We start from the raw sequence: 24,475 nt of genomic DNA on the forward strand, positions 1-24,475 counted from the left end.
ACAGTGTTACCCCTTATGTTTTTTTTCACGACGACCAATAAAAAACGACAGTGTTACCCCTTTTACCCCCCCCCCTTTTCGGTGGAGGAAATGGACTCCCCATCCAATGTTATACTTAAAACGAGCAAGTAAGTTACATATTAATTTAGTCTTTCGGCCTGTAGCATATAAACAAAATGAAGCAACTGTCCCATATTTTTAACTAGATTTAAAGTTGATATTGAGACTCACAAAAAATGGACGCCATAGGACAGTGATCATGATTTGTCTCAATATCAGTATAACAACAATGGGTCAAATAGCAATGGCTGGTGGAATGGCCATGAAGTAGGTCTGTATATGCAGTGTAAGCTTGTCCAGGCCCTGCAAGGCAGGATGTAGGCTATGAATCTGAACGAAAAGCAGGTAAATAGGTAGTGGCCATCCCTATGCACCAGAATACAGGAAATCAAATCTATGACGAAAAAATTATGGGGGGGGGGGGGGGGGAGAACCTCAGACCCTCTGTCTATTATGTGCCCCACCAACATGTTTGATCACCAGCCGCCACTGAGAATGACCAATGGAAATAATTCTCTGCACAATTTGAATTGTGTTTAAATATGCTACAGTGGTCATTTGTTTAGCCAATTCATGTTAAACAATGAGGGTTTTGATTGACCCGACCCGGCATGCCGGGTCGGGCCTTTGATCGAGCGTTTGTGTTTTTTTTGTTTTTGTTATCATTGCTTTATTGGCCTAATTTGAGGAGAAATCTATGCTATAAACAGACATTTTATAGGCCTTTATTACACGGTTCTCAATGCCGTGGAACGCTCCGTTCACTAGTAGTCCGGTCACTTGTCAACCCCAGCGTCTTCGGTTGCTAAGCGACGTCAACGTCTTATAGCGGACTATTTCCCTGCTGATCAACACTACGAATGATGGTACGAATAAATTGTAAAAAGACACACCATGTGAAGTTATTTTCCAAATAAGATTTGAAAAGCTTTGGAAGTTTAATTACAACACTATTTACATGGCTTCGGAGTAGTACACTTGGACATTTTAATACAGTTCAGCGAGAAAGGCTACGAAGAATAAGAAGGGGGTGTTCCAGCCTGCGTAAACGGGAACCCCCACCACACGAGAACGCCCATTTGCGTCTGCAGTGGGATGATATTGGATTGACGAGGCAAAGCATCTTGTTATATTGCGGCCATGCATTTAAATTATTGAACATTCAAATAATAGTCATGTACACAGAAGGATAGGTAAACATGACACAGCTTGAGTCAGAACCGATTCTCAAATAATTATTGACCAAATAATGCTTAACATCAAATGGGCTCAACAAAAAATGGCTTTTCTTTTTCATTGGTGGTGTTCACTAAACTTGCAGGCTAGATCCATAATTATTATAGACAATGACTGCTTCATATATCTGCAATCATCTTCAACAGCTATCATTAGCTATCTTTCTTTTTTATTTTATGAAAGTTGAGGAAAAACATATGAATTAAGATTAAGTCCCTTTTTTAAAGTTGTAACCCCTTTGCTAAACACCAGTTATATTGAATACTTGATAAATGTGATGTTATCATCTCTAACTTGCTGGTACATTGTGCTTCTATGTGATCATAGTAAACATATGATCCGTCATTTACCTAGATTTCTTAATGCATAGTTCACAAATAGTAGTTCACAAAAGAATATAGTGGAAGCGTAGCCATGCTCAGCCTAAACATGTAAGGGTAACATCACCTGCTATCAGGGGTCGCCCCAATATCTTATATATAAGGGGGACTCAAACGGCCCAACCACAGGGAGCAGCATAAACCCTCAACATGATTCAATAGGGTAAGCAAAGGGAAAGACCCTTGATCAATCAATGGATCCCTTACTTATAACCGGTAGATGAAGATCTCTGTCCATCTTGAGCCATAGAGGAGGAGAGAGTGTTTAAAAGGGAGGCATTTATTTGATCATACTATCTGTGTAAAGGTGTAAATGTGGAACCAGGTAATACATTTTCCAAAATGAATAAATAAAGCAAAGTAAAAGTAACATTGTAAGTAAACTTTTTTTCATCTAAATAAAATTGTGTTAAAATAAAAAGATAATAATAGTGCAAAACAAATATTTTAAATGTTATAAAGATTTCATTTTTTATCAAATATTCTTAATTTCAATAAAACTGAAACAGCTAGGCCTATTAATAGTAAATAATATAATATTAAAAGTTATTCTTCAAATTGTAGATTATATTCAAGGTTTCCCTTACCTCCACAAGTAAACCATTGAAGACCTTTTTCAAAAAGTAGGTAGATGTCACATGGGGTCAGAGGTCAAAATGGGGCGGGGGCGCCTTTTGACAGACGTGCAAATAGGGGCTGTTTCCCAATGTCAAGGAAGCATGCTCAACGGCCGCCCTTTTAAGGACGCTACGTCATACAACGCCGACAAGCACTGTTCCAATGTTGGGGACACTCGAAAGCCGCATTTTTGCGGCCTTTGTTTTTGAGAATTCCGAGATTTTTCAAGGATGCATCGCTGCATCCTAGACGAGCCAAAACGACCCACAATCCTCTGCGTTCACTGGGCGGGTTCTTGAAAATGGCAGAGCAGTAGGCCTACACGTTCAAACGAAGTGAAGTTATATTAGTTTTCAGAAATATTTTGTGCCGTATTGCTTTTTATAGATTCATCATGTTCATGCAAATAATCAAGCCTAAATACCTGTGCCACTTTTCAAACGTTTTTGCAACTTAATGATACGTTGCTATATTTTGCATGGACGTAGCTGGTGTTAAATACCACTGTCAATTTACTCGCTCACAAGACTACATTATTTAAGTATACCTATTTATGTTTGTGTTGAATCGTTTTTTTTAGGGTCAGCCCAGCAAACGGAGGCTTTTGTGCGCCTTAGGGTGGCGCACAAACATTTGTTTACCGGTGGAAGGGATAGTGCCACTATTCAATGTTGTAAAATTAATGCACAACCGATCATTTGCAATGTTTGTAATTTTGAATGAACGTATATATTTGCATTTTATATGATATACTTATGTGTTCAAAGCACAGATTGTAGGCATATGAATGAATGAATCAGATCAGTTAAATAATATATCCATATAAATACATGTTTATCATCTCTTTCTTTGTCTTTTTCCCCCTGCATAATAGTAATCAACCGTACTGTAAATGTGATGCATGAATTAAGTTCTCAGACAATTTCACTTAGTTTTATAAAAATTGAATGGATTTTCCTTTTGATAAAGACGATTCGATCAACCGCAACAAAGCTTTTGTGACTTCCCCAAAAGAGGCTCCATGCGAAGGAGACATGACCGCATTCATAACAGAAAAAAGTCAAATAAATATTGATCAGCTTGATTGCTGCCATGTTTTATTCATAAGCGCACATGTTTACAAGCGGACACGCAGTATTAAAAAGCGGAAACGGAAGCGCTTCCACACTACCAAGTCGTTCCAAAGTCTGAACGTTACAAACGCTAGGAAGCACTCGAGCTAGCACTCTAGTCTCATCTCCATAGGACGCGACTAGCAAGGACGCGTCCTAGCAAGGCTGCGTCCTAGCAAGGCTGCAGCCTTCACGTTGGGAAAAAGCCAGGGCGTGAGCATACAGCTCAGCGTGTCAGAACACCACCTGCCGACGTGTTCTTGTCAATATCATTAAGGAGATTGCCAAAGTGAAGCATACATTTTAGGCCTACTGGTGGTTATTAAACTGCCTTATCGCGACATGTTTAAACACTGACAAGCCAAAAAAACTAACTTGAATTTGTCACAATCAAACAGGATAATAAAAGAAAAATAACTTGTGTGTGACTGAGAGAAAGGTTGATATACGTTTAGAATTACTTTCTAGAAAGAAGGCCAGCCAACTTCAAACTGAAAACAAAAAAGAACAAAGAACACTAGGGTAATTCAACTGAAAACAGCTGAAGGGGATTACTTGGGTCGGATAGTAATTAGTGGTGCGTTAGCCAATGGTGACATCTAGCGGCGTGATAGGAGGTAGGCGGCAGGAACTGAACTCTGTTTTTGTAGAAGCTTGCACTTTATTACTTATTTAGTGGTAAGTCTTTTTGTAACGAAGTGATATTGATACTGTATGTGTTTTTTTGGTAAATGTGTGTGTGTGTGTTTGTGTTCATCCATCTGAAATATGAATAATAACTGCAGAGGAATTATAAGAGGCAATCCCCAGTATGGGATAGATTGGACAGGGATAACATTGTCCCTGTCCATAAGTGGCGAGAACTTCTTTAATTGGTTGTAAAGACAAGGTGCCTTCACCAAAAGCAATCAGTTTGAACAAAGATTATTTTAGTCAATGATCCATGTCATAAGACTTCATAGATGAGGTATCAATCATCAAAGCATATTTAATTGTCAATGTCCGATTGTTTTATTTGTACAAAATCATTACCAAAAAAAAAAAGTGATGAAATACTTTTGCTTGTTGTGAAGGAAAGACATTGACCGTCCACAGAATATTTCCCAGCGGAACCTGTGGTGACCCAGGGGGTTGCCTATGGCCACTGCCAGCAGGTGAACAGGGCCAAGGGCCAATGCTGGGCCTTACACAAAAGAAAGAAGTAATGAATGATAAAAAAAAAAAATCCTTAAATTGGAAAGCGCTTAATATTTTGTTCTGCCTCTTCCCCGCTCATGCTGCATGCCATTACATTGGAAAGTTAGCAGTGATATTTCAAGCAAGAACATACACAGGTGCAAAATTGTGAATTTGTGTGAGTCTTTGTGTGAGATAGTTGCATGTGTGTTTGTTTGTGTATGTGTGTTTGTGTGTGTGTGTGTGTGTGTGTGTGTGTGTGTGTGTGTGTGTGTGTGTGTGTGTGTGTGTGTGTGTGTGTGTGTGACAGAGGGAGCGAGAGAGAGAAAGGGAGAGAGAGAGCTTGCCAAATATACTTAACATATCCCAAAGCCCAAACTGCAAGGGCAAGCTCACCTTTCAATGTCAAGCAAACACACAACGCAGCAACATGAAGCCCATACTCCGAGCACTCAGTTTCTCTGGTTCAGTCAATGTATCAGTGAGTTAACCAGCTCGGTGCCACACGCCACCAAGGGGGCCGTGTGTGTGTGTGTGTGTGTGTGTGTGTGTGTGTGTGTGTGTGTGTGTGTGTGTGTGTGTGTGTGTGTGTCAAGACGTAGTATAAAACGGAGTATAAAAAAACAACAACATATTTGCACTTCAGAAAACAGATCTAGTGCATATCCTGTTCCATGTTTGTTTAAAAGAACCAACACCCACCTCCTTCACGCTCGTCTCTCTCTCTCTCTCTCTCTCTCTCTCTCTCTCTCTCTCTCTCTCTCTCTCTCTCTCTCTCTCTCTCTCTCTCTCTCTCTCTCTCTCTCTCTCTCTCTCTCTCACATTGAAAAAACACATTCAAATGAAAGTCACATGCATCCTTTACCCACTGAGTGCCAATCTGAGTAGTAATACTAGTGAAGAGGATGACGTGAAACTATCTAAACGACAGGATGTTAATGTGAAACTAATATGACGCAAGATTGAGATCTTGAGGTGAAAAACCTCATTGCATTGAAATAAACCACAAGAAGATAATCTGTTTAGAGAACAACCATGCATCATTGTACATGTGCGTTAACCCTTTAAATTCGCACAAATCTGAGTAACACCAAAGTTGAAAACACAAAAAAACTGAGATATGTAGAAAATTCCCCCATGCAGCAGGAAACAATAAATGGTGGATCACCCAATCACATCCCCAAACGTATACGAGCATGGACTTGAGTGGCGAAACCCGATTGGATGACAGTAGACGAAGAGGACCAATCAGAACGTGGCAAGTCAGAGAAGTTCAGGAGGCGGTGTCTGGCGTGCGAGTTTGTATGAATTGACAAACCCGGGGCATACACCATCAAACGTTTGGATTGAACTAGATCCGTCCACTTTGGTGACGCTTACTTGATGACATTCATCAGTTGTATTATCTAGGTGAGCCTGACTAGCAGCAGAAGCAGCCTGTGCTTCATTAAGCAGACTATAAAGAACCCCCCAGCCCCCCGCAACGTTGTGACAATGAGGAAGATTGCACTGCTTCTGATTATGTTGCTCGGGATCGCCCACTTTGCTACGGTCGTCAGGTGTGAAGATGGTAAGTGTTGGCTAGTTTTTGCGATTCTAAATAAAATAAAAGACCCAATCGCTGATTCATGCCTTGGTATACGTTGCCTGTTCAGGTTAGCATGGTGGAGCTTCCACTAGCATCGCTAAGATTGCAGTGGCTTTGGTTGTGGCGGCATGCTTCATGTCTAACTAATGCTATTGCAAATATGAGGACAACGCAAGTCCCCTCCTTTTTGTGTGTTGCTTCTTTAAATTATGAACTTGGTAGTGGGGTTGCTGAGTTGATGTCCTTGTTGAAGATGATACCGGAGCGATAGACGAGGCCAGCGACGACGAAGGAGCGGACAGTGACAGTGATGAGGAGGAAGAGGATGAAGATACTGGGACTGAAGTGAAGGAGGAGGATGGGGTGCTGGTGCTCACTGACGGCAACTTCGACACCTTCATCGAAGGGAAGGACACCGTGCTGTTGGAGTTTTACGCGCCATGGTAAATCATTACATAGTGTATTGTCTTTCCATCTTCAAATTATAAACATTGAGTTGGATGATTTGCATCAGAGTCCACAATGCGCTAACTAGTTTCGTCAAAGTACAACTTTATCTAATGGGTCTGTCTGGGTCGTTTTCCCCCTAATCAGGTGTGGACATTGCAAGTCGTTTACCCCCACGTATGTGAAAATAGCCAAAGCCCTGAAGGAGAGCGATCCCCCGATCCCCGTGGCCAAGGTGGACGCCACCAAGGCCACTGAGGTGGCGGGACGCTTCGAAGTGTCCGGGTATCCTACCTTCAAGATCCTGAAAAACGGGAAACCCGTGGACTACGATGGCGCCAGGTCAGAAGAGGGTAAGAAATATGGCGACCGAACACATTGTGCCAATTTGCATATGGAGATGTGACGGAAATGGCTCCACCTTTTTTGACTCCTGATTGACTGTTTTGGTTGCAGCCTTTGTGGCCAAAGTCCTGGAGGTAGCTCAGCCCGACTGGGCGCCCCCACCCGAGGCCGTCGTGGTGTTGACCAAGGACAACTTTGATGAGACGGTGAACAACGCTGACATCATCCTGGTGGAGTTCTACGCTCCATGGTCAGTCCACACAGATGACAAATGAACCAATTAGAGAAGGGGAAATTATGTAAAGAAGCAGTGAAGCAAGCAAGTTGGTAGTTGGAGAGATGTTTACTGTTTTCCGTGGCTGCATTTGGCTTGAGGTGGCTGGTCAAAATAATATGAATTTAAAATATGCTTAATATCTTACTAGAATCAACATCAACCGCAGGCAGATGGAGCTCCTCAAAGCCAAACACACCGTGGCATATATATTGATGTCCCAGAAGCTTAACCCTCTCTGACGGGGACATCAAAATCAAGGATGCAATAAGAGGACTGTGTGTTGAGAAACATCAATGGGCCTTTATCTCCGCCATGTCATACACTATGCAGTGTCCATGGTTGCAATGACAAAGATACGCGATTGTGATTGGTGAAACGGATTTATTAAAGAATAGATTGACGACTAAAGCCCACAGAATAATAAAACTGTTGCGGATATACGGAATGTTCACTGGCAAATTAGAAATGGATCCCAATCAAGTTCAATGTATAAGGACCTCCGGACTAAGTGCCTTAATACAATTCATACATGTAAGAACCTCATCTCTTGACCCTTGGCTAGTAGTTGGGAAGGTTGATGGAGGGTGGGGGGGGGAATGAAATTGGTTGCAATCTTCCACCGCAACACTATTGATACCAAACTTTCCAACCTGGACCCTTAACACAAACGGTGACGATGCTGAAATGCACCACCAGAAGCCCTATCAACGGTACACAATGATGCGTGCGTCGGATTTGCCACACTTAGAACTGTACTGTAACCGTTGTGACCCCCCCCCCCCCCCACCGCAGGTGCGGACACTGCAAGTCCCTGGCCCCCGAGTACGAGAAGGCGGCGCAGGAGCTGAGCAAGCGCATGCCCCCCATCCCGCTGGCCAAGGTGGACGCCACGGTGGAGAACGAGCTGGCCCAGCGCTTCGGCGTCACGGGCTACCCCGACCTCAAGATCTTCAGGAGGGGCAAGGCCTACGACTACACTGGACCCCGGGAGAAGTTCGGTACGCTGACCCCTTTTTTAAACCCGTCGTTCGGAAACTTCACAGGCCATCAGAAAGGATTCAGTGTTTTGCATTTTGTTTAGCGAAGAACGAAAACCTCAGCCTAAAAACCACACCATCATGTGTTGATAAGATGAAATAAAATAAAGGCAAGTCTACCTTGAATTAGATGCATATGAGAGAACCAATAATTATAGAGATGTCACTACATTGCACATATTCATACTGTATATCCCATTGCATGTATCCAGACATGCACGAACAGTCAGACACAAACGCGCTGACAAAATGCGTACCGTATAACGTACATGGTAAACACTTGCCCTGGAAGGAAACTGTTTTTCGTTGGACATTTTCTTATTGAATTCTGCCCTTCCCGTGTTGACTGTGTTCGTGGCCATTCGTCGTCGATGTTCTTTATGCTTCATTCGTTGTCCCTCCCCTCATCCAGGTATCGTGGAGCACATGAGCGAGCAGTCGGGCCCGCCCTCCAAGCCGGTCCAGGCCGCCAAGCAGGTGCAGGAGCTGGTGAAGGACGGCGACGACGCCGTCATCGTGGGCGTGTTCTCCGGCGACCAGGACCCAGCCTACGAGATCTACATGGAGGCCTGTTAGTATATGTGGATTATATGGCTGTGGTGTTGTTTTCATTTATTGGTTTGATATTGTGTATGCTTGTTGGATAATCTCAGCATTCTACATGCTGTGTGGGGCAAAAGCACACTAACTGTTGGCATACCTTAATTTGATTGATAAGATATAGAATTCAAAAGATGCAACATAAGAGTGTTATATATTCATAATGATTATTATTTTAAAGGGGTGATATTATGCCAAGGATGTGAATGTAATTAGCAATTACAAGACGAAAACGCTGATTTTCAAACCAACGGTTTGTAATGGCTTATCACACCAGATGGCATGATAGCACTTTAAATATTTTCCCTCCATAAGTAACTGACTAAAATGAAATACTTGAAGCGCCTGTCATTCCTCATTTATGACAGCAGGGGGAGCCCTATCTCTGGGGATTAGAGATTCCACCAAACTTGGCGTCTGTACTCACTGGTCTTTGTCTTCCCAGGTAACTCCCTGAGGGAAGACTACAAGTTCCTCCACTCCTTCAGCTCCGACGTGGCCAAGCTGCTCAAGGCATCCCCCGGCCAGGTTATCCTGGTTCAGCCTGAGAAGTTCCGCTCCAAGTTTGAGCCGGCCTCGCACACATTCCCGGTCACGGTATGTCTTTCAAAAGAAAAATAATGCCTTTTTTTTTTAACAGTTCTCTTCATTGTTAGCATTGTTTAACTATAATTGCATGATTCCTTAATTTTTGTGTACCATATGCTGCAACTGTAGGTTTTATTTATCTTGCTCTCTAAAGATAATTTAAAATGAACTATAACTCCTTTTTTATAGGCCTAAGTTTAGGCGTGAAAATCTAAAGACAAACCACCCCATAATTTTTACCCTGAGCCTCCATATCCATCCTTGTAGGAGTCCACGCCCGTGTCGGACGTGCAGGACTTCTTCAAGAAGAACGTGGTGCCGCTGGTGGGCCACAGGAAGCAGAGCAACGACGCCAAGCGCTACGCGAAGAGGCCTCTGGTGGTGGTGTACTACGGCGTGGACTTCAGCTTCGACTACAGGAAGGGTGAGTGGTGAGAAGGCCTCCCGCCCCTGGTGAACATTAATGGTGGCTCTTCTCCTGCACAGCCTGATCTTAGGCGGCTGCTGTTTTTTCATCTTGCATCTTAAGTAAATGGCTCATTGTTTCATGATCAGAAACCCTAGGGGCTTGGATTGATTCGGTGTTTGTTCATGATGTTCAGAGATCCCAGGGGCTTGGATTGATGCTCTCTGCTCATGCAGAATCAGTACTTAGCAGGGGAAAAATTACTAGTGGTGAAGTTTTTCTTATCTGCAATTGTCTGCACATTACATATTTTCCACCAATTATGGAATCGTAGGTTTGTCATTTCAGCTCTTATATGACCTGTACATAAGTACAGGACAGAAGTCTTGTTTTAAACACATTTTGTAATGCCCATAAATAAAAGAAACCATGGTTATAAAGCTGTATAGCCGTATGATAAAACCAAATGGTATTACAAAGTTAGCCTGTCTGCTAAACCCTGTCCTGTCTCTCTGATCTGCAGCAACGCAGTTCTGGAGGTCAAAGGTGCTGGAGGTGGCCAAGGACTTCCCCGAGTACACCTTTGCCATCGCGGACGAGGAGGACTACGCTGAGGAGCTGAAGGGCCTGGAGCTGAGCGACAGCGGTGAGGAGGTCAACGTGGGGATCCTCGGAGAGAACGGGAAGAAGTTCGCCATGGAGCCCGAAGAGTTTGACGCCGAGGTGCTCAGGGACTTTGTCATGGCCTTCAAGAAAGGTACGCACCTTATCCTCAAATAACATGGTGGAATTAAGCGGGTACATAATTCATTTTAACATGTTAACGAGTGTTAATGTGTAATAAGGAGGGATCCCCAACACTGCGTTCCTTCCCAAGATTTCTTCCTTGCCCTCTGGGGGCTGGGCTCAGGGGGTGTCTGAGTATACGGTCTGTTAAGTCCTTTGAGACTGGAGCTGGGATTTAAGGGCTATACAAATACAATTGAATCAAAAGTATATACATTTCATCCATATTTCTTAGTTATTTTTCAATCTCAAGGTTCGTGCCTTGCTTAATCATTCAAAAATCTAAACTGGACTGTTCTTGTTCCGAAATTAAACTCTGTTTCTTCCCTGTGTGTCTCCAGGCAAGGTGCAGCCCATCATCAAGTCCCAGCCGCTGCCCAAGAACAATAAGGGGCCCGTGAAGGTGGTGGTGGGCAAGAACTTTGACGCAATAGTCATGGACACCAAGAAGGACGTCCTGATCGAGTTCTATGCGCCGTGGTGCGGCCACTGCAAGAAGCTGGAGCCCGAATACCTCGCCCTGGGCAAGAAGTACAAGGGCCACAAGGACATCGTCATCGCCAAGATGGACGCCACGGCCAACGACGTGCCGCACGACATCTACAAAACGGAGGGCTTCCCCACGATATACCTGGCGCCCAGCAACGGCAAACAGAAGCCAATCAAGTTTGAGGGCGGGGACAGAACACTCGACGGCTTCAGTAAGTTCCTGGAGGAGCACGCCACGAAGCTGTCGAAGAAAGACGAACTTTGAGAGGGCTTTTCTCTCCGGCCAAACGTAGCCGAGAACTCTTTGTGATGCTAGCGCCGAGTCTTCCAGGGCGCAAAGCGCAGCCCTCGCGAGGCTGAGGGGTTGCCGAGGGACACCGTGTTACTGTGTTGCTATGACAACAGTGTTGGACCATTTATAATTTTCGCGTTTGAACCATAAGAGATTTTTACTTTGATCCATTTCTAAAAGCATGTTAATGCACTGTGTTGGAGAATTGGTCTTTTTAAATAAAATTCTAAAAAAGACAAGGCTTTTGGTATTTGCATTGAAACAGACAAAATTATTTTTTTGAATTGACATTCCTGGTTTGCCAATGCTACATGAAAGGCTGAATAAAAAACAAATCAAGTTTCATTAAATTCTTTTAATTTTTTTCTATTTAAATTACATTTTTACAAGAAGATATTGCCAAATGTTTCCATTTGAATTGTTAATCTACTGAAAAAGGCCTTGGTAGACGAAGCCAAGCTATTTAAATACCCTGTACTTTTATCTAGCCTTAAGACTCAATTACCTCAAAAGATGGCTTGAACCCAACGATTACTCAAAGACTATTATACTGCTTTTTAAGTAGGCTAATTTTCACAGCTCTGGCCTCTGGAAGTTTGTCGTTAAATATTCTTTAAGGGAGCATTCATCCCAGAGACCACCCACTGCATTTGAAAGTCACACTCAGACAAGGCACACCGATCATTTGATACATTTTGTAAAACATTTCTTTGATTGGCTCAAGAAAAAGGTGTTGGCACGACCAGCAAGGAAGAGATGCATTGGAAGCACATTGACATTTTTAAGGGTCTGAATATTTTGTGACGCACCGTGTCACCATGACCCACACAAAAATAAAAGTCAATCTCCCTGTCATGGCCTTCAACTGAGCTGTCATTTTCCAGTTTTAAAAAGATAAGAATTTCAGAAAACGCTTGGCTTAGGTGTTCAGAACATTAAAAAGGCTCTCATCGGCTGCGATTTATGACGCGAGCTGACAAGTTTTCAAGTATACAATTGGTTAAACGTTAAAAATTCGACGTACGACAGTTATCACTGAATGCTGTTCATCCGATCAAAATGGGGGACTATGTTGCGAAACAACACAACCGTTTGCATAAAGGTAACCGAAGTTGCCCAGGGTGTTGTAGCATTCTAGGCATTCCCTAGGGTAGTCAGCCGATGGGTTTTGACAACGCTACCAGGGAAGGGTAACTTTTACATGCAAACTGTGTTTACAGTGATCCAGGACGGGATGGAAGTGGCTTCGGATGACGTATGGCTCGGATGGTTTCTGAAAGGCGTTAGGAATAGTCCTGCAGGAACTGTGCGTTGAACTCTGCAATCTTCTCCAGCACATACTTCAGCTTCTCCTTGGGGGGCAGGATGGTCATCCTGGAGGGACAATGAAAGGCAGAGTGTTCAGAGACAAGGATGACAACGGAATAAAAACGTCAGTGTGTCACACACCGCAACGGATTGACTCACCTGAAGTGGAAGGTTCCCTCTCTCTGGCCGAAGCCACTCCCTGGTACCAAGCAGATTCCAGTGGTCTCCAGGAGCTTCATGCAGTACATCTGGTCTGGGGCCTGGCCTGCCGCCTACACACACACAAAGATACACACAAGACAGACAGACACACAGACACAGGAAAGTCAGTCAGGGACCTCAAACTGGCCAATAGAAAGTAACGTTAACGACGAGCGAAACAAAAGTCCCAAAATAATGAGAGGGTAAGGATTAGAGGTGCAGTATCAAAGCGGTGTTTCGAGCATTACCTTGGCCTGGTCGATGGCCTTCTGAGGAATGGTGATGCGGGGGAAGGTGTACATGGCCCCCTGGACCGGGTTGCAGTGGAACCCGGGCACGTTGTTGAAGCTCTCCTCCGTCAGCTTGGCCTTCTCCGCCAGGTCGGCCAGCACCGCCGCCCGCTCCTACAATGAATCATAACCGTACTCAATCAGAGTTAACTCAGTCTAAATCTAAAGTCTAAAGTCTGAACATTCGCGCAACAAATACAGCTACCTGAACATTATATAGAGAGTCCAGACATAATTAGAGTTATAGATCAATTTGGGTTTCTCCCCCCCCGTCTCTGTGTCTCTCTCCCTCTCACCTTGGTGAAGGTGGCGTAGGAGGGCTCCCCGGGCTGGGGGGGGTTGACCACCACGTCCATGAGGGCCTGTCCAGACACCGGGGAGCAGAGACGCACCGACACCAGCTTGGTGAGCTGGGCCTTCACCTCAGGGTCCAGGTTCACCACCTCCATGTAGCCCCCGCGGAAGCCACACCTGTGTACACACACACACACACACACACACACACACACACACACACACACACACACACACACACACACACACACACACACACACACACACACACACACACACACACACACACACACACACACACACACACACGTCAGTGTCCCAAAACTTTAAGGCCGTCACTGTGAGCCCTTCCATGTTAGTTAGATTTATCTAAGGTGTCAATGTATTTCAGTGTGTGCTCGCGCTTGCGTGTGTGTGTGCGCATGCGTGCTTCCGAACTCAGTACTCTTAAAATGGGTACCGAGCGATACTGACCGAAATATACAAATTACGTTTACAAATAACTTGTATATAAATGAATACATATATTACACATATATATTTGTATTGTTGAAGTTGTTATTATCAGCAGTTTTCTGCTTGCCAGTCAGGTTCTTCCTGTCATTGACAGTTCAGCCAAGTCCCACCCTCAACCCGTGGGGGGGACGGCGGGGTAGGCGGTCTCCCCCACGGCGGGGTACGCCGTCTCCCCCACCCCGGCCGTAGGCTGTGGCCTCTGGGCTCAGAATGCTTGCTTTTGGGAGGATATCCCGCATATTTCCTCCGGGACACAAACAACAGCATTCTTACGCGATGGCTGCAGGCTGGGGCTTGCAGGTACGTACGTGTTTGGGAAGGGAGTTGTTTGGTTTTGTGTGTGGTGTAAAATATTCTAAATAAATAAATATGATATATAGTTTATTTATTTTTGTGAAAATGAAACCCCACACATTGGTGCATTAGTCTCGTGTGAGTAGGCTGATTTCAGATCGTTTTGACTATTTTTGCATGCCGAGATTTACCCTTATGCAAATGATCCATTTAAAATAATTTAATACAAAGGGCCAACTCACTCTCCCATGTAGCACTTGGAGGTGGAGTGGAAGGAGACCAGCTCCACCACGCTGGAGAACTCGGGCCCCATCTCAAACAGCACCTTCTTGAAGGAGTGGAACACGCAGCCTTCCGCATAAACGTTGTCCTGGTACACCTTGTTTAGGCCGGAACATAAAAGGTTGATCATGGGCACGGAGCCAAACCAAGCCTAGACGTCCAGAGTCCTATTCAATGTTAACTATAGATGTTAACTATCATTAAATCAATTAGTATGTCATGGGAGTGTGTGTGGATGATGGCTGGTGTAAGCAGCCTCACACAGCCCGAGTCAGACCCTGATTGGACTCTGGAGCTGGACAATGTATGCTGATAAACCCGCCGTCCACACACACACACACACACACACACACACACACACACACACACACACACACACACACACACACACACACACACACACACACACACACACACACACACACACACACACACACACACCCCTCTAGGGCCATGAATCGTTGCCTAAAAACGTTTGAATAAACCGGTTTCCAACATCCCCACCCTGCGTCCTGCGAGCCCAGTTAATCCACCTCGGATTAACTGGGCTGCAGCCCCTTAGGTAGTGTGATGAATTGTCGTAGGTTACTTGACAAGCAAGGAAGCAGTTCAACCGGATTTGGGATTGAGATTAAGTTTAAGTGATATTTAGAATGACGAGACGTTGTACAAATGCCGGGTGTGTTTGTAGTTTACTAACGACCCGGTATAGCCAAATAGGTAAAATCACATCTGATAAAAAAATAGGTAAATAGAAATCTGGTTCAGATACAATTGCATTCATCTCAACCTCATGCTCACACCCACAGAAGTCTGCGTGCAGGCGGCAGAAACACTTGGTGAAACAAAGATGTTCCACAGAGCCTCCAGGATATGCCTGCTTTGCTTGTGATTTTCTCAATGGGTGGACTGCAGACTCAAAATAAATAATTAAAAAGACTCAACAAATGCGCAACACTGCTCACCTCGTCGGCCATGAGAAGCAGCCCCTCCTCTTTCGCAAACCGAATGACGTCTTCGATGCACTGCCGGCTCTGGACCTGGCCTGTCACAGGAACCAGGATGAATGATTAACAATGGACGTTAACGAACTTTATAAATTATCATAGATGTTTATGGGGTCCATTAAATATAGCCCTGAGTAGTTTATATGCACATAATTCCTTTCTTTGAAATACAGAAATATGTTGTTGGTACTGCTGTTGGACACACACACGTGTGTGTGCGTGTGCGTGTGTGTGTGTGCGCGTGTACCGGTGGGGTTCCCGGGGTTGATGATGCAGAGCGCCCGGGGGTTACAGTGCTCCCGGGCGGCGGTCAGCGAGCGCCGTAGCTCGCCCACGTCCAGCCCCCAGCACTTGTCCTCGTCCAGGTAGTAGTTGATCTGCACGCCCTGGAGCTCCGTCAGGGCGGCCGAGTACAGCGGGTACTGGGGGATGGAGATCATCACCCCCGTGCGCGTGCGGCCCTCACCGCAAATCAGCAGCTTCAGCATGGTCTGGGGAGGAGATGCGGAGGGTACGACGTGGGGGAGGTTAATGCTGCTGTGAGGACGGCTGGGTAATTAATAGAACAGTAATCGTCTTTTTGACTTTTGGGTCAAACGATCTCCGAACTAATATACCGGTAATCGCATTGAAATTAAACTATTTATTTATATTTTTTATTATTATTTATTTTGTATAGAATTTTCAGAACTGTTGGATCCATTATTGTACATTCTTTTCCATTTCAACATTTTCTATTTTAACATTGTCTATTTTTAAAAAGGGGAAATTTCAAAGATCTCAGTTACAATGTGTTTTTTTTAGAGGGAAATGCTGAATAAATACAGAGTGTTTTCAAACTCCAAAATAATCGTTTCAATAAAGGCAATTTCAATAATGACCAAAATAATCATGATGATGATTTTTTCAATAACCGAGTAGCCCTGGCTGTGAGGGGAAGATTTGAGAGATGTGAAGCGAAAAAGAGAGAGCAGAAAAGAGTTACAAGAGTTGGAAACTAACAACAGCCAGGAGACTCTCATAAATGGGCAGGCCAGGTCAACTAGACCTGGGCCTGCCTAACAGAGCAGTTCATCCGCTGATAGATGAAGGATGAGGGACTTGTTACATGAACCTGCTGTAAAATGGTGAGGCAGCAGGGCAGAGGAGAAGGCCGAAGAGAGAGAAAGAGAAATGGAGATACAGTAAATATACAGTAGATAGGTGGAATCTGAGTTCCTCAGATGTAGGAAGGGAACAGTGAAAGTAATGATGAATGCCTAAGAATAATCAATAGGGGAGCAAATCTCAAGTTTTAGAAAATAAAAGCCCTAAAAACATAATTTTTCATTATGTTTATACTGAGACATTTGATTTTTGTTGTAATGCCTTGGTTTTGAACTGCATCAGCAAATCTAGGAGAACAACTTACATTATACTGTGAAGGGCTTTTACTTTCACCTTCAGGAATATTTAACCTATGAAGGAAATTTATATGAAATAATAGTGGCAGTGGATCAAATGTGATCTATGCATCAGGAAATGCACCAGGTTTGATTCCCCAACGTATGACATTCTGGAACAAAGAGTCAAACACACTTGAGCTGTGATCGAAATCTTTCCCTATTCACTCACTCACTATTCCCTATATAGAGTTTATTATATAGTGAACTAAATAGGGAACGAACAAACGAGAATTCGGACACTACGCTGAACATTTCTAAATGTAATTTGCGTCAGTAAATGCTCCGCGTATTTGAGTGACGCAGACAGATGCGCCCATATCATGTAAACAAACCGGGCACTCACGAGGAAAGCTGGAGGTTGATTGATGTTGAATGTTACATTTCCTTGATCAAGGTTGTTATTTATTAATTTTGAATGTTTTCTATGTTAAACTCCAAATAAATTGTTGACATTTCTAAACGAAAGCCGGGGACTCCATCATTTAATGTATTTGTGTTCGCGGTTTTCCTCCGGAAAAACACGACCGCATTGCATTGTGGTATACGGGAGTAACATGTGGGGAACATCGTATGTCCACTCAAATTTTGGGTATTTCAAGTCCACTATATAGTGCATGAAATGAACCACTGAAAATTCGAACACCACTACAAAATGGCGAGCACCCTATATATAGTGCACTATATCCGGGATAGGGAACGATTTCGAACACAGCTGTGGTCTGAAAGTTCTGTTTGAAACAGCACGAGTGATAACGAATGGGAAGGAAACTACACGGGAAGGTAGCTCACACTATCCTGACCGAGCATTAACGAGGGACTGCTTCCCTGGGCCTCGTTAGTCAAAGTGGTGCCACCTGGGTTAATTACTCATTCTTTACACCTGTGTGTTCTCATTACCCAAATTCCACCCCTGTTAATCACTTATTTTGTCTTTCTAAGCTGGGATCGTGATAGTGGTTTCTGTGTACATTAAGGTTCCTAGTAAACATATGTCACACCTGCTTCAGGCATTTATTATGGATATACAGGTGAAACTCGAAAAATTATCTTGGGCTTAACATAAGCTATAAGAAAATTATCACAAAAAAAAGGCTTGAAATATCTCACTTTGCATGTAATGAGTTTATATAATATATTAGTTTCAGCTTTTAAGTTTAATTACGGAAATAAATGAACTTTTTCGCTTTTCACCGGTATATCATGCTTTGCGCCACAAGGGGAAACCTACCACGATGGCATCGCTGGCGCCGGTGGAGAGGTAGATGTTCTCGTGGTTGGAGGGGATGCCTCCGTCCCTCTTCTCGATGTAGCTGGCCACGTCCTTTCGGATGCATTCGATACCCTGGCTGGCACTGTAGGCACCTGAAAGTACAATTTGAGCAATTATTATTATATATTAATTATTATTATTATTATAAATTAATATTAATTATTATTATTATTACTATATTTTTTATTTTTGACTGTTTGCCTCAATCAACAATTTGACCTGAGGGCAAACAGTTGATACTCTGGCTTATCATTTCAGATAAGATCATAAATTACCAACTATTTGCCTGAAGGGCATAGTCTTAAAGAAACAGTCCCCCCGAAGCTCTATATTTGAGTAGCTTCCAGTGGCAGGCCCAGAGTCAACGTTATTTTTTCTTGTGAAATTTCTACGAAATAATAATAAAAAAATAATAATATAGATTTATGTATTCTTTTTTATTAGATTTAATATAATTTATTTATTTAAATTTAAAAAGAAAAAATAATGTTGAAAATCCGAACTGGGGCAGCTAGGGCCGACTGTGATGCAAAACTGCCACAGCACAGGCCCCTCTGCCACGCCAAAGGCCCCGTTGCCGCACCAAAGGCCCTGGCTCCGGGGCTGCACTTTGATGCTATTGCTATATTTACAGAATTTGTTTGCCATTTAGTAAAAAAAACCCTAGTCCATATGCGACCCTGTATGTCATGATGCAGAGGGAACCTGTATTTCTGAGTACTTCTTCACATTGAGGTATTGTGTTACTTATTACGCAAAGGGGTTAGCTAAGCCTTATCCCACGGAATGCAGTTCAATGGGTTTAAACTTTAGTCACTTAATTACTCTTTTGAAAAGTTTTTTTTTTTAACTCGAGGCAGTCAACTTGATATGCAATTTGTGACCAAAAAAAATAAAAAGCCTACGCCTACATGAACAAAGAGAGAGTTAAGGGGCACTCCAGCAACACTGGCTAGTGGGCAGACCATGGAACATGGCAAGACCCCCTTCTCCAACCCCCCTCTTGTCCATTAAGGAATTAAAATCCTATACAAATAAATATATGAATATAATAAAAATAATGTCGTTTTAATAAGTGGTTGCACTTGGAGTCTCGGTTAAGTTAACGCACAGATCTAGGAGGACTGCCCCCTGAAAAGAGTCATGGGGGGGGCTTAAACTAACCCTGACTCTAAGCCTGGACACGGACGTTTGGCCCCTTGCTAATCTTATGTCGCGGTGACGCGGTGCGGAAGAAAGGCCCGGGTCTGACCGATGCTCTGTCCGCCACAGCCGTCCAGGATACGACGGGCTCGTAGCTTGGCGTCTTCTGGGAACTTGTCGTCTTCAAGGAGCGCCGGATAGGCACAGAGGGCCAAGACCTGGGAGGGAGCAGAGCACAGGAGAGCTCGAGTGTACCGCAAACTGCTTCCAACGCGAACCCGCAGGACTCGACATTTACGAACCAGGGAAAAATGAATTGATGTAATTTTTGTGCAATTCTTTTTCATCTAAATCGAAGAAAGTTATTTTTAGTATAAACAGAAGGAAAGGGGTGCTACCTGTCGGATGAATGTGATTGGTTTCTGGCCCATAGCGTGGGCGTCGCCGACGTTAGCCTTGATGACCTCTGTGAAAGGCTTCTTCACTCCCTAAGGAAAGGAAAGAAAGAACACAACTCAGATTAAAAAGTGCTGTCACTTAACTATCATTTTTTTGAAAAGGATTAAGAGACTGAGCTTAATGGTGGGTGTATCTCAGTGATGCATATGGGGTAAATACTCTTGACAAAGAGCCAGATTTGAGCATGTCTGTGCCGGTGCCCGTTTATGTGAATTCGCTCGCGGGACAGAATTCACACACAACGTGAGATCTTTCCATTTCCCGTTCCCTTTAGCTTACCCAAAGGAAATTGTTCGGTGCATGTAGTGTGTACTGTACACGACAGTAAGCTGAGCTACTCTTTCTCTCTCAATCTAATATTTGTATTGTGTTGTATTCTCAAGCAGTTGGGAGACAATGTATAGTTTGGGTTTAACACGCGTCAGTATGGCTTTTGGACTCCTGGTTCCAGCCCATTCCTTGTTGGCTCTAGTGAGACACATATGGCCTCTGCTCATCACATTTTCAGGTCAGACGAGGACAAGTTGAAGATCTGTTTTTTTAAGAGCATCCAATGAATCGTTAAACACAATATTTCTGTTTAACAAGTACACTCTTTTGAAGTTCTCGCAAGTTCTTTGACTGTGCGCCTCTGTTACAGAAAAGTCTGCAACAAAAAAATGCTAATAAATGTATAGATAAGAAAAGATATCAAATGGAAGATAATAAAATATACATATAAAAAATATGTATGCAAGATGAACATGTATAACAGCTTTGCAGCATTGCAGCCATTGCATAAGAAGCAAACGTACAAGAGGACAAGCCAATCATTAATACATGTTCGTAAAACTGCCTCGGCTATAACTGCACTTCGCCTAGTGATCTGAATCCAACCATACAAAACCAGAACTATCCCAGGGAAGAAACACGTCATCAAAACAATCAGACAAATATCATCCACGTTTTGAGACAGACAACCACCCCGAACCGTTCTTCATTCGTGCCACTCTATATGCACTTAATCTCATCCTACCCGAGGGGAGCAACATGACATTGAGAGAGAGCGTCAGCAGGGCGCCTACGTATCTTCTCTTTCAGCTCCCTGGCACATGAACCTCCACATTCCTGGAGGCATATCAAACCTCAACTGCAGTACACCCTGCTCCCTAGCAAGCAACCAATGGCGACGCGTGCACAAGACCCCACCCCCCCCCCCCCCCGCCTGGTAATGATAAGGGTCCCTGTGTACGCGTCATTATTTTCCAATTCAAGATTGTTTCTCCGTGTTTTTAGTACATCCGAAGCCCGACCGCTGGGATAAGCGTTTGCAGGATCACTCGCTGAGTTCACACTGAGCCAATATTTGTTGTTCTGCATATAACGTTACGCTTTCAGAGAAAAAATAAATAGAGTCAGGACCTGAAGAAACTCTAGCGCTGGCACCCGGGACTTTAGACCTTCCCCTGGGTTAAATCCTGGCAGCGAAACTTTGCCTTTTTTTTCCGGTTCTCATCCCTTCTTTGTTAGTGTCTAACAAAGAGGCCGCTGTTCTGTGTGGGAGAATGGCGGTCCCATTACACGGCTACACAGCCCCCCCCCCCCCCCCCCCCCGCCGCAGGGTCCCCATCAGTCACTGATTACACCGGCTGAGGCCCACTGAAGCCATGGAGGGGGGTGGGGGTGGGGGACAGCCGTGGTTGTTTAAAAAGCACCAGCAAGACTGGCAGACCCACCACCCACTGTTACAATCCACAGTCCGAAAAGTGTTAAATGTTATGGAATTCGGTAGCCTGATATGGATACGGGTGTGGAGATAGGCTTGGTGGAGTTTGGTTACCTCAAGGGCATTTGGTTAAGGCCAACAGTTAAGCTTCTTCCCTGACTTAAGTGACTGTGATGTGTTCACAAGTCCGGTTTAACTCGTAAGATTTTTCCAGGGGAAAATACACGTTACTAAATGATAGGCCGACAGGTTTATTCACCGCTATTTATGTGTAGTCTTAGGATAAAGCACGGGCTTGTCATCCCATTGTTTTCTCTGCATGCAACACACACACACACACACACACACACACACACACACACACACACACACACACACACACACACACACACACACACACACACACACACACACACACACACACACACACACACACACACACACACACACACTCCAGCTGACCAAGCTGGTTACGTCTGCCTCGAGATCTTCTGCATGACCCATTCCCAAGGGTCCACTTTCAAAATAGTGACATGTTCAACGGGACACGTGACATATCAATATCGCCTTTCTGTAAGAATGTTGCATTTTAAAATGGAAAATTCTTAACCCTGAAGCCCATGTGCATGTGTGAATGACAGTATCTATCTCATTCTGCCTCTGTCTCTCTGTGATAAGGGAGGCAGGCGAAGGGACACCAACGAGAAGAAAAGAAAGAAAACTTAAACCCTCTCTTACGCAATACACTTCCAGCCTACCGACTACACTCCCTGCTCTCTCGGTCGGGTGAAAGGAGCCCCTCCAGGCTGGTGTATAACCGGGAGAGCCATCAACCACCAGCGTCAGCGTATTACCCTGACGGATACACACACAGGGACCGGGACGAGGTCCTGTAAGTGAGCTGAGTGGCTGTGCAACGAGTCCTCCCTCCTTTCAACCATGACATCCCGGGGGTCTATTCTTTGCTCCGAGGTTCCGAGATGCAAATGTCAGACAGGTCTTGTGTCAAAGTGCAAATACAAAGTTGTTGTTGACAGTTTCTTCCTTTCAGTTTTTTCTTCACAGAGGCACACTGTTGTGTCAGCCGCTCAGATTTAACTTAATTACTTTTTAAGTGAGTCTCTGTGCCTGTGATTATGTCAAACTAGGCAGTACAGTTCCTACTTGTGGAGAGTACAGTAACTGTACTCTCCACAAAAACAAATCATTCTTGACTACAGCCAATTATAAAGACACAGTAAAATGTCAAACTCATGAGATAAGACATGAAACAATGTACTTTCAATTCACAAAAGTTGCCTATTTTTACCATTTATATAACTTTAGGACGGTTTGGGTCTGAATCACAACTCGTCAGTGAGGAACCAGGCAGCAGAGTTGAAGCAATCCAAACTTTCTGTACCTTTTTCAGCTCCTCTTCTATCTGTACGGCGCGCAGGACCATCGGACCCCGGACCGCGTACTCGACCTGCCTCACGTTCTGGTTCATGGTCTCCAGCGTGAGGACCTTCCCTCGATGGGAAGACCCGTTCACTTCTTTCTGTGACATGTTTGCTGCCGATGTTCCACGTTGCTGCAGGGAGATAGTATAACATAGAATATATAGATACAGAGAAATAGGTATAGGCTATACTGGCATGCCAGTGTGCGGATGAAAACAGTGATCCCTTACCAGTCCACTGCCGCTGGGTTCTGTGAGGTTGATGTGTAGTCCGGTGAAGCTTACGTCCCTTAACTCTCTTTACGACTTGTGTGTGGTAGTGTGTGTGCTCCTGCTTTTTTCTTCCCCCTTTGAGCTCTTATGAAAACCAACGTTGAGCTCAACGCCTCCCCCTGGCAAACAGTATATCAAACAGGCGTCGTTTATTGTTCTACTACCTTTGTCAAATATTACCGCAGACACACCCCAAAACCACATATAGATGGTTAGTAGCTTTCGGTATGTAATTAATTGCATTAACCTGCGCGACGTTGTTGGTTTGCATTCTGAAGGGTCACCACACAGCCTACACGTTGCGTTATAAGATTTGTGTATGGGGTACCATGTTTTTTGCAGCTTGTAGGTCGACTGACCTGTATCATGTCGTCAATTATCCCATTGATAACTAGCAATGAGATCTCCAGCGGTGCATTTGGGATCGTACCTTAGTAAAAAGAAAAATCCGCTGGGTGGGCCGTTAGAGAAAGGAGCGTATGAGTGACAGCTGCGTGAGTGACAGCAGCGTATGCATGTTCCGGTGAACGGTTGCTGTTGTTGTTAATGTTGCAAAAGGGATTTTTTTTAAAAAAAAAACTATATTCATTGACTTTGCATTTGGTAGAAGCAGCAGCGCAGTGCCAAAACAGGCAGAAGTTGTCAAAGTACAGGGCGTGCTTTAAAAGCAGCAGAAGCGCCCTCCCCCCCTCTTTCTCTCTCATAGTGCTGTAACTCTAGATCAGCCGTATTTACACAGCAGATATATGACCCAGTGCCAAAGGTCACATAAGTCACACAAGGGCCAAGCTGCCCTTCACAATCCACCGCAAAACATGTGATTATTAATACTACTTTACATGGGAAATAAAATAATTAAAAAAACATCTTCCATGTATTTGTTGGCATGGTGTGCAGATTCTGGGCTATTCAGCACATACTTTGGACAATCAACGGTAGGTGTTTGTTTTACTTCTTAACAGTGCACACCTTGGTCCTTCTAGGCCTATAAGAACTAGTGAACAGTGACAAACTATTAGTGTGATACGAATATACTACTTGTAGAACCACAATGGTTAGTGTTGTAGATGTTAAACTCCAGCTGTCATCACACATCTTATCACTCATGTA

General features: G+C 44.0%; 2 protein-coding genes across 3 annotated transcripts; one reads left to right on the plus strand and one right to left on the minus strand.

The window, feature by feature from the left end:
- Nucleotides 1–5,803: 5,803 nt before the first annotated feature.
- Nucleotides 5,804–11,673, plus strand: pdia4 (protein disulfide isomerase family A, member 4). The gene is made up of 10 exons (XM_030348451.1): nt 5,804–6,152; nt 6,424–6,613; nt 6,765–6,970; nt 7,074–7,212; nt 8,032–8,237; nt 8,689–8,847; nt 9,322–9,473; nt 9,732–9,888; nt 10,394–10,627; nt 10,998–11,673. Exons 1-10 carry the CDS (start codon nt 6,077–6,079, stop codon nt 11,408–11,410), a joined length of 1,932 nt encoding a protein of 643 aa, XP_030204311.1. The 5' UTR covers nt 5,804–6,076; the 3' UTR covers nt 11,411–11,673.
- Nucleotides 11,674–11,796: 123 nt separating this feature from the next.
- si:ch211-217a12.1 (alanine aminotransferase 2-like) lies at nt 11,797–24,119 on the minus strand. Of its 2 annotated transcripts, none has more exons than XM_030348454.1 (13): nt 23,796–24,119; nt 23,324–23,484; nt 23,054–23,224; nt 19,886–19,975; nt 19,597–19,705; nt 18,303–18,436; nt 15,877–16,120; nt 15,588–15,667; nt 14,583–14,719; nt 13,533–13,707; nt 13,195–13,350; nt 12,905–13,017; nt 11,797–12,811 (listed from the first exon to the last, which is right to left on the minus strand). In XM_030348454.1, the coding sequence occupies exons 3-13, from the start codon at nt 23,198–23,200 to the stop codon at nt 12,721–12,723; spliced, it is 1,476 nt and encodes a 491-aa protein (XP_030204314.1). In that variant the 5' UTR covers nt 23,201–23,224; nt 23,324–23,484; nt 23,796–24,119; the 3' UTR covers nt 11,797–12,720. The 2 variants fall into 2 exon arrangements, with proteins under 2 accessions (XP_030204314.1, XP_030204313.1); XM_030348453.1 differs by having other exon boundaries at nt 23,725–24,119.
- Between the last annotated feature and the right edge of the window lie 356 nt (nt 24,120–24,475).

This window comes from Gadus morhua, chromosome 23 (genome assembly GCF_902167405.1).
Source record: "Gadus morhua chromosome 23, gadMor3.0, whole genome shotgun sequence".
NCBI classification, from domain to species: Eukaryota; Metazoa; Chordata; class Actinopteri; order Gadiformes; family Gadidae; genus Gadus; species Gadus morhua.